Genomic DNA, 10,586 nt, shown 5'->3' on the forward strand with positions numbered 1-10,586 from the left:
AAGACTTCTTGGTTTCTCAAAAACTTACACACAAGATTACCACATGTCCTGCCATTCAATTCCTAGGCATCTACCAAAGAATGGAAAGCAGGGACTCAAACAGATACTTGTACATCAACATTCATGGCAGCATTACTCACAACAGCCAAAAAAGTAGGAACAACCCAAGTGTCCATCAACAGATCAATGGATAAACCAAATGTGGTATATTTAAAACAGAATGTTATTCAGCCATTAAAAAAAGACAAAGTTCTGCTATGTGCTACCACATGGATGAACCTTGAAAACATTGGGAAATGAGCCAGATACAAAGGGCAATTATTATATGATTCCATTTATATGATACATCTGAAATATGTGAAATCAGAGAGATTATAAATTATCAGTTACCAGGATCTGGGGGAGCTGAGGGTAGGGCATTACTGCTTAATGAGCACAGAATTTCTGTTGGAGGGATAAAAAAGTTTCGGGGATAATGACAATAGTTGTACAACATTATGAATGGAATTAATGCCAATTAATTGTACATCTAAAATAGATTACATAATAGCATTTTTATGTTACACATATTTTACTAAAGGGAAAAAATATTTCTTTGCCCTTGTAACAAAAAGCAGTACTACATTATTATTACTTAGTTAAAGCAACTAGAAATTTTATAGCACATGTAAAATAACTGTGGCATAACATATAAATTTGAACTTACTAGGTTTTCTCTAGGCTGTAACTTTAGAGATCTTGGAATTTTAGGGGTAACTTCCAGTGGAGTTATTCTGACCACTGCATGCATTTCTATATTCAATCTCTTTCTCAGGTCATCTGGAATCTGAAATTTAAAAATAAATGAAAAAATATAATTATGCTCAATGGTTGATTTAAAATATTCCATAGCATAGACATTCATAGTAACTTCTATGAATTCAGATAAAATTATGTAAGTTACCAAGATTCACAGTATAAACAGATAGATGTTCTAATATCGTTATATCACAAACATTTCAATTTCCCCCCTGTATTTCTTTAACGCCTCTTTAGAATGTGATCAATGTCCATCTACCCAGCCAAGACTTCTTGAGTACCTGATGGCAACTACTGCCACTGCTCAGGGGCCATGACACCCAACCCTGAGTGGAGTGGGAACTGCAGACTCCTCACTGCTATCTTACGTGGTCTCCGAGACTTTACCATCATCTCTTCTTCACCCTGTCCTCACCACACAATTTTAAGGAAATGAAAGGGTATTCATACCTAATGGAGAACCATTGATAAAGGAGGTAAGTTCACATTAACGCAGTGGGATGTCCTAAACTGAGTTTGGAGCTAACAGAAAATAATGAGGCCATGATTCAGAGCTTTAGAAAATGATGTAGGTCAAAGAAATTAAAACTTTGAAGTCACCTGCACAAAAAGCACAGGTTAAACTGTGAGAAAGCTACAAAGAAAATCCCTATCCCTTCCTATTTTTCTTCACTATTTTAACAATTTCTTCCCCTTATCATGAAGTTTCACTTCACGATGGTTCAAAATTAGGCTCAAGTAAAGGGGACTGGTAACTCATTTCACATAAGTGTAGCATTTATATTTGAGGCCAGGATGAGAGGGTAGAACATCAGTTGTTCTGTCTACTTCTTCTCTCAGACACACACAAGTTAAAGAGTTGATACCAGCAAAGCAAGCAGTTTATGGGTGCATTGCAATTCAGGTGCCACCAGAGGGAGCTGTGGGCCTCTCCCTACACTGGACATTTTCCCCAATACACAGTTAAGTCCTTCCTGTGCTTTCCAGAACTTGGAAACAAACCTTATACAGGTAGTGAAGATGTGAGGTTTTGTAGGGCACCCCAAGCTAAGCATGAACTCGAGTCACCCTGCCTGGGTTTGACTCCTAGTTCTTACCAGCTGTCTAATCCCTGGCAAGGAATTTTCACTTCTCTAGGCCTGTGCCTAAGATTTTACTGTCCAAGTTTACTTAGGCAGAAAACACACAATTTTTACCCAAACAAGGACTTTACCCTACAGAAATGTGTCCCAGCAGGGATTTTTTAGATACGGTTTCTTATTACATTGGTTTTCCAATTTATAGATGTTATTTTAATTCATAATTTGGGATAGTTCAAACATTAAATTATTTCATTCCCAATTACAAAATTTATACTAACCCAGACCTTCCCAAGGTGGAGAGCTTCCACATTTTTGGTGTATTTTATGGCATTCTTCAATTCCTCAAGTCCATTCCATACCACCTTTAGCACACAGGCCTTACCGGCTTCTTGATTATGGTCTAGGTTAGTTTGTTTTTGACATAATAGTTCTGACATCTGCTTGTCTTTTTCAGGTGGCAGGACATTTTGCTTTGTTTTACTTTGCTGTTGCTTTGGAGAAAGTAGATGAACCAGCTTTCCATAGGTCACAGTAAAGCTGGGCTCCACATCAAAATATTCCTGGTCCCATGGAAATACATGAATGGTAGAGTGTTTGTGAAATATAGAAGTTGCTGATGCATTGCATACACTGGGAGGCTGAGATTTACATACTCGGAAAATATTGTCTACAGGAACAACCTTTGACTGCATATTTTTGAATGCACTGATTTCAGTCACACCCCAGGATGTCTCTTGTTTCTTTTCAGACCCAAAAGAGAAAATGCTTCCTATCATAGCCCAGAAGCTTGGTACTGATGGTGAGTCAACTGTATCCTCTGAATCTGTTTTATCAGACCCAGTACCATGTATAGTATTTGACTGATGTTGCTTGGTTTGGAGTTCTTCTGCTAATCCTTTTTCATCTCTTCCATAATTATGAGATGTTCCACATGCATTATCTGCTTTAGAAAATGTATTTTCTTTGGCTTGGCGGGTCTTTGGCTGAATAAGGAGTCTGGTGTCGGTCTCCAACCTTCCATAAGTGGCTCTTGGTATTAGTGCAACTGTGTACGAAATAAAGCTCATTAATGCACATTTGCCTCTGCTTTGGACTCAGTGCTATGTCAGACAGTATGGTGGCAAATATTACAATGGCACCTACCAATTTGAATAAATATGTAAGTGTGCTGATCGACCCAAACAGGAAAAATGGCTTGTGGAAAAACAATTCGAATTTGATCTAGAAGATGCTGTTCCAGGGAAACAGCATGCAGTTCCTAGAACCAAAAACAAAAAAAACAACTGATTTTACATTTTGTCCATTCCATGTCTGTTAGGAAAATCTCAAGTCATTCTTGTAACTCAAACCAACTCAGAATATATATGATGAAGCTCAGAGAGAGACTTCTAAAGACGCTGATATTTTGATGTATTTTAATCTTAAACAACGTTATTTCACTTTCTTTACCAGTATCTCCCAATCATCTGCTGACAGGGGTTCCACCTCAACTTGCTGACAAGACATCACATGGGAACATGGCTTGAGAAACACCTGAAAGACATTATAAAAACAAAAAAGTACTTTTTATTTTTGAGAGAGAGAGGAAGGGATCTATCTGTTGCCTATTGCACACACCTGGATGGGGGACCAAATCCGCAACATAGGCATGTGCTCCGAGTGCGAATCAAACTGCAACCCTTCACTTTGCAGGATGATGCCCAGCCAACTGAGTCATACCAGTCAGGGCTAAAGCTACATTTAAAACACTTTGGTATCCCTGAAAAATAATTTCCCTCTTTAGGTACATAATTAAGTGTGAGTGTGTGTGTATGCAGTCCTACTTGACAGATGTTCCTATTTAGCTAGACCTTGATATACACAGCATTTTAGGAGCAAAAAGGAAAATACATCCTAGCAAAACAGATTTAAAAAATAATATTATAAAATAACAATAACCCACTTAAAAAAAACTAATGTAAGTTAAAAAAATGTAAGAAGAAACACCATCATCAAGTCATGGCTTGGTCCAGTAGAGAAATACCGTTATTTCTAGTTTTGCAACTCTTAGTTTTATAACTAAGTTTCAAGCCATGCTTCTTCTATTTCTATAAAACTAAGGAACACACAAACTGAGATAACGACCCATTATTTATTTATCTATCTATCTATCTATCTATCTATCTATCTATCTATCTATCTATCTATCGAGGGGAAGGAGAGAGGGAGAGAAACATCAATGTATGGTTGCCTTTCATGCATCCCCTGCTGGGAACTGGCCTGCAACCCCGGTATGTGCCCTGACTGGGAATCGAACCGCGATTGTCTGGTTCGCAGGCCCGTGCTCAATCCACTGAGCTACACCAGCCAGGGCCTACAACCCATTATTTAAATTTAGAAGTATAATCTAAATTATACTAGATTACTTTACTATTAGAGTAAAGTAAAACAAATACCCCTCATTCCAGTCTACAGAGCTACAGGAAGTGCTCATGTGCCGCGAGAAACTGAAATCTGCCGTCTTTCTTTCTTTCCTCTCCTGTTAGCATTTCTAGAGCTTGGAGGACTAAAATCCAAAGCCACCAACTAACTATTAAATGCTCCAGGTAACCAGACCTTCCTTCTCTGCTTTTGTGGACTGGAGCAGAATTGCCCCACATGCCCTACCCGACTCCTCAGTGAATTTCCCTTCAGTACCTCCCATATGCCCTAAGTGAAGGGGGTGATTCTGAAGGAGCACAAAGCAGCCCCTGCCCACCAAGAAGTCAGAGTCCTGAGCAAGCCAGTCCATTTCTAGTTCCTATCAACGATGCTTTGGGAGACATCACCTTAATGGTATTGCTACAATATAGGGTATCTACAAAAAATCAGGTAAAAGTTCACTTTGAAGCCAGTGGGAGATCAAAACAAGCAGGACTGTTCAGAATGCTGATGAGACATCAAGGTCAGCAATGGGAAGCTGACATTCCTCACAGGGAAGTGGCACGTACTCAGAGAGCAGAACTGTAACTTATTATGAAATCCTGGGCAAAATATCCCATCTCCCCTGGTTTATAGAGCAGGGCACCACAGTTAGTCATATTTCTAAGGTCACTCTGGTGCTAAATACTTAAGATTCTAGGAAAAATATAGAATAAGCAAAGGACTAGTGCTAGGCCTGTGATTTCTCATCAGTGGTCTATTCTCATTATCAAAAACGTGAATGTGTTCAAAACAAGTTAAAAAGATGACATTTCTGTGTACTGTTCATAGTACTGTTAATGGAAACTGGTAATAAAAAGCAGTTAGCGCCATCTATCCATGTTTAAGTGTGCAGCCCTCTAGATGTGGCAATTCAATTTTCACTATTTCATTCCATATACACAGAGATGTTCAATGCATATTGTTTGTACTACATGGAAGGGTGTCCCTGATATAGTTTGTGGGAAAAATTGCAGAAAATATGTATGACCTCATTCTTTAAATCCTAAAGGTCTAGTGAGATCCCAACATACAGTACACATTTATTCTGAGGCTGGGAATAGAGAAAGAGAAAACATTTTTTACTTTCGATTGTAAAGTATTTGTAATAAATAATGTATTACTTCTGTAGTTCAAAATGTTTTTAAAAGAATAAATTGATGAAAATAATAAAATCATAAAATAGACATGAGTAGTCCTTAAGCTTTGGAGTTTACAATCTAAGTACATTAAAGTCATTGCAAGACAAAAAAATGGAAGAATAATAACCCTCTTTTATAGGATAGATTTTTATTTTTTTAAAGTATAATTCTTTGTTTTTTAAAAGACTTTATTGGTTTACTTTGGGAGAGAGGAGAAGAGAGAAAGAAAGAGAAGGAGAGAAATGGCAATGTACAAGAGATACAACAATCAGTTGCCTCAAGCACGCCCCCAACCGGGAACTTGGCACGAAACCCAGGAATGTGCCCTGACTGGTAATCAAATTGGAGACCTTTCGGTTGGCAGGCCAGGGCTCAATCCACTAAGCCACACCAGGCAGGGCTATAGAACAGATTTTTAAAAATCAAGTATAACCCTGGAAGGTTATAAAATTCATCAGAAACAAATACAATAAAGTTCAATAATTAAAGTAAAGTGAAATAATTTATAAAGCAAAAATTGCACAAAAACAAAATTAGGGAACCTGGGAAATGAGCAAAATATAATACAAAAATCAAATAGAGCATGGTAGACTACAAGATAATGACTTAACAATGATATACAGGGTCAACTTGAATATCCTGGACTAATTAATATCCTAGACTAATCCTGTCCAGGACAGGTGTCATCTCTCCTCCTCTAAAAAAACACCTGAACTTTAAATTTTATTACCATCTCTATACTGCGTGACATTAGGAGAAAGTCAGTGTGATCACCTTTGGTACTTACCTGTTCCCCATTTGACAGTCCAAGTTTCTGACCAACATGTCTGTTAATTTCAGCCACATTTTCACCTTGATCACAAAAATGTCTGCCTTCCACCCAGCTCAAGAATGCAGGCTGGTGACCCCAGGCTACTTCTATAGCTTGATTCTATTTGTTCAAGAAATAAAAAAAGGGGGGAGAAGTTTTGAAAGTTTTTACATGCTTTTCTGGATTCACGTAAATGATAAAACTATTACTGTAGTCCACAAACACAAAAACAGTTCTACAGCTGGTTGACTGCTCTCTGTTATCCACCTCTGTTACAGCATTTAAAAAGCTATAATCATTTCCAACACCCAACACTGGTGATACTTTAGGTGAAACCAACACACATTACCATGATGGCATTATAAATTGACTCAACCATTCCAGAATTCAATATGGCAATAGGTAGCCAATGAACTTATGTAGCCTGGAGATGAATTAATGGAGATGAATGAATGAATTAATAGCCTGGAGGTGAATTAATGATGAGAAAAAGAAAAAAACCTATCTCTGCAGTGTTTTCTGTAACAATAAAAACTTAGGACTGGCGTGTCTATCAATAGGGAAATTATTAAATAAGCTACAAATTTACTATTTTAGTGAAGTATGAGTCAATAACTAGCAACATACCATGATCATTAAAAATACAACAGCAGTTACTTATTAGAAGAATAACAAATGCACACAGTGAAAGTACAAAAGCATAAAACATGAGGGCAGACCCCTTTCCACAGAGGTAATTACTGTTAGTTTCTTATGTACATTTCCAGAAATTTTATACTATGCAGCTTCCTAAATAAAATTTTAAAGTTTTATAACTAGGAAAACACATTTGTCAAAAAACAGTAAAATAACATTTATTCTCATTAAGAGCATTCATATAAAATATGTAAGTTTGTGGCTAAGAATTAAAACAGTGTCTTCTATGATTAAAGAATTACAAACTCATTATAGAAACCTTAGAAAATATATAATGTTGGGAAAAAACAAGAATTATTGATATTTCCTCCACAAAAAGACAACCTTGAGTACAATTTGATTGATTTCTGGCTAATCCTTTTTTCTATGCACAATTTTTTAAATTAAAAACATTACTTTAGCCAATAACATTACATACACTTCAGGTGCACTATAGTTTTATAAATCAACTTCTATGGGCTCATTCTGTGCTCACCACCTGAAGTCTAGTTTCCTTCAGTCACCACGTGTTTGACCCCCCTTTACCCTCTTCGTCCTCCCCTACACTCCTTCCCCTCTGGTAAAAAGTTAATTTTTTACATAGTTGTATAATATAGTCATGATTTAGTTTCCTTTTTTTCCCCCACTTAACACTGTATCACAAGCATTTTCACACACATTATTTCTTAATAAAAAGTGAGAATTTCATTCATGCCCACTGAGACTTAACATATTAGGAAGTCTTAGTATTATCAAATTCATTTACTAGCATCAAAATAAATTATTAAATAAATGTATTCATATATATATTTTACTACCTCAAAACTGGTTATAGTCTGTTTATTGTGTTTACTTAAACAGAAATTTCCAAGGATATTAGAGCCACTTCTGAAGTAACATAGTTTAAATTGACCATGTTATTAAAGCTGTATAAAGAAAACCGCCCTGGCTGGTATTGCTCAGTGGATTGAGGACCAGCCTGCAAACCAAAGAGTCACCAGTTCAATTCCCAGTCAGGGCACATGCCAGGGTTACAGACCAGGTGACCCAGTTGGGGGCATGTAGGTTATTTCTCTCCCTCTCTTTTTCCCTCCCTTACCCTCTCTAAAAATAAACAAATAAAATCTTTAAAAAAGGAAAAAAAGAATATCATCATGTATCACTTAGTCATATAATTTTTCTCACAATTCTTCACAGGACAGTCCAAGTGCTCTGGCTGACAAAAGTCTTTCCACTGAGCACAGTGTGATCAAGTAGAAAGGGCCCTAGATGTACGGCCCAAAGCCCTAAAGTCAGCTGGAACTGTGGGAGCTGACAGGTAACAAGAGTAAAGCTGACTGATACCCCAGATGCTTTCTGTGGTGTTTCATCTAAGTCAGTGACATAAAACTGCGATCAATTATAAAGCCAGAAATGTTAAGTAAGGAAATATAAAGTATGCCCTGAAACATCAAAAAGGAGAATTTCACCAACTCACTGGAAAAGGGGAAAAATCAACTTTATTAAAATGAAAAAATACTTCAATTATTCATTTGGTCAAAATGTAGTAACTGGCTCCTAAAGCCATACTCTACGTTGAGCTGAATTTAGTAAACTTTGCAGACTAATGACCTCAGTTCATTTTTACGCCAGAAGTTTTTCAGTACTTACTGAAAAACTATCACAAGGCGCCTGGGCACTTGGATAGAATAAAAGAACAGACTGGAAAGGAGCCCTTTGCTACTTTAATCTAATCAACAAATGACTGACTGCCTGCTTTTGCCTAAACCTCCTGCAGCACACCAAAAATATTTTTTTTGATGACTTGACAAAAAAATAGGTAAATTTTTGATTCATTCATAACTGATGGCCACTGTTGTGTTGGTTGTGGTCATTCTTTAAAAATTTACTTTTTATTGATTTTGGATTTTCAAGAGGGAGGGGGTGGGGAGGGAGAGACAGAGACATTGATTTGTTGTTCCACTCATGAAGCTTTCATTGGTTGCTTTTTGTATGTGCCCTAATTGGAAATTGAACCTGCAACCTTGGTACATAAGAGAAAATGCTGACCAACTGAACTACCCAGCCAGGGTGCATTCTCATTTTTTAATTTGATAATCTATGGGAAAAGAGGTCACTGCACTTGACTAAATAGTCACGTACTGCATGTTTTAAAAATTGCTACGGTGCGCTAATATAAAATCGCTGATCCACAAAAACAAGTAACAAAAAGTGGCTAAAGTGGAAAGGTGGGATACTTGAAATTACTGCAAACTCATACATATTTCCTGCATGGATTATGCAGTGGTGGCTACCACACACTCAGGACTTTCAAGGATTTCAAATAAAGGTATATCTCCTTGTATTGGGCTTCACTTTATTGCACTTCACAGATGTTGGCAGTTTATACAAATTAAAAGCAAGACACTTCACTGGCTTTATTGCCACACTCGTTAGATTGCAGTAGTTTGGAATCAAACCAATTAAGGTACGGCTGTGACCTAGCCCTTTGCTCCCAATAGTACACGCAAACTCATAGGCCAAGTGTCTCTCTTTTTAATTGGGAATACTGGGACGCCCTACCTTTGCCAAGGGTTGGAGCCATGAATCACAATCAGAACCTCTAGAACGGCAACTGACAGCATTGGTTCAAATAACCCTAACTGCACACGTTCAAGTATGCATAATCCACCGCACACCACTGGCGCTGCTCGGCAGTGTTCCGAGCCGCGGGGTCGCGGGGAAGAACCTTCATTTTATCTATCTGTCCCTGAGCTCCGGGGACAAGGCGCTCAGCCCCTGTTAAGCTAAAAAATCTGTCAAGCTAACAAACCAAGTCTGCTTTCCCTCTGGAGGCCCGGTCTGCAGCTGGAAGACACCTGGAAATCGCTGGAGGCAAAACATTTTTTAAAAGCAAGCACAAACATCAACAACAAACAACTTCTCAAGAGTTTTCCAACCTGAAGTAATATTTGAATACAAAACTAGACTATAAAGATGTTTGAAAGCCCAGTTTCACCCAGTGAAGGGCCTGGAATAAGGCCAGTTCACTTAAAGGCCGGGCTGTACCAGACGTGGTGGGGGCCGCAGACACGGCCCCCAACTGTCCCTGCCCTCGAGAGGCCCTCATTCTGGCCTCTGCACTGCTCGGGGACGCCGGGAAATAGCCCATGCCCGCCACCGGGAGAGGTCGGCGCGGCCGCCAAGTCCCGGGAAAGCCTCTCCTCGCCCGACTGGATAACCGACCAGGTGTCCCGCCTCCGGGCTTGAAGCCCCCCGTCCCGGGCCAGCGGATTACCTGCAGCAGGTGCAGCTGGGACACCAGGCGCCGAGGCAAACGGAGGAAGCAGTCACGAGCGTTGGTGAAAGCCACAGTTACGACAGTCCCACTTCCCCCTGCACCCACTAGGCGTTCGCTGCCCCACATGGCCGGCCGCGCGAAGCCCGGGCCACCCACCCTAGCGGACCCGGGCCAACCTCACGGGCCAGGCGCGTCGGAGCTGGATAACATCGATTGGCCCCGCCCTAAGGCCCCGCCCCCTTCCCGGGCGCCTCCAGCGGCCCGTGGAGGGAAGGGCAAGCGAGCCTTCTTCTCTCCTGGCCTCTCCACCGCTCGCTTGGGGGCGGCACCTCCTTCATGGAATGCTCAGCTGCAGGAAA

The 10,586-nt window shown here is 39.4% G+C and overlaps 1 protein-coding gene across 5 annotated transcripts in view; it reads right to left on the bottom strand.

Annotated features, from left to right (window-relative positions):
* PEX1 (peroxisomal biogenesis factor 1) overlaps positions 1–10,532 on the bottom strand; it is a 50,303-nt gene extending 39,771 nt beyond the window's left edge. The window contains exons 1-6 of one of the 5 annotated variants that reach the window (XR_008389642.1): positions 10,225–10,530; positions 6,249–6,392; positions 3,330–3,413; positions 3,024–3,138; positions 2,159–2,925; positions 707–826 (exon numbers count right to left, since the gene is read on the bottom strand). Coding sequence is in view for 4 of the 5 variants with exons in the window: in XM_053655048.1 (XP_053511023.1) it covers positions 707–826; positions 2,159–2,925; positions 3,024–3,138; positions 3,330–3,413; positions 6,249–6,392; positions 10,225–10,353 (1,359 nt within the window). In the remaining variant the exon portion in view is untranslated. Of the gene's footprint in view, positions 1–706; positions 827–2,158; positions 2,926–3,023; positions 3,139–3,329; positions 3,414–6,248; positions 6,393–10,224 lie in introns of all 5 variants that reach the window. The other 4 variants (XM_053655049.1, XM_053655048.1, XM_053655050.1 and 1 more) reach the window with 4 other exon arrangements.
* Between the last annotated feature and the right edge of the window lie 54 nt (positions 10,533–10,586).

The sequence above is a fragment of the Artibeus jamaicensis genome, unplaced genomic scaffold, assembly GCF_021234435.1.
Source record: "Artibeus jamaicensis isolate MK-2021 breed Jamaican fruit bat unplaced genomic scaffold, CSHL_Jam_final contig_923, whole genome shotgun sequence".
NCBI classification, from domain to species: Eukaryota; Metazoa; Chordata; class Mammalia; order Chiroptera; family Phyllostomidae; genus Artibeus; species Artibeus jamaicensis.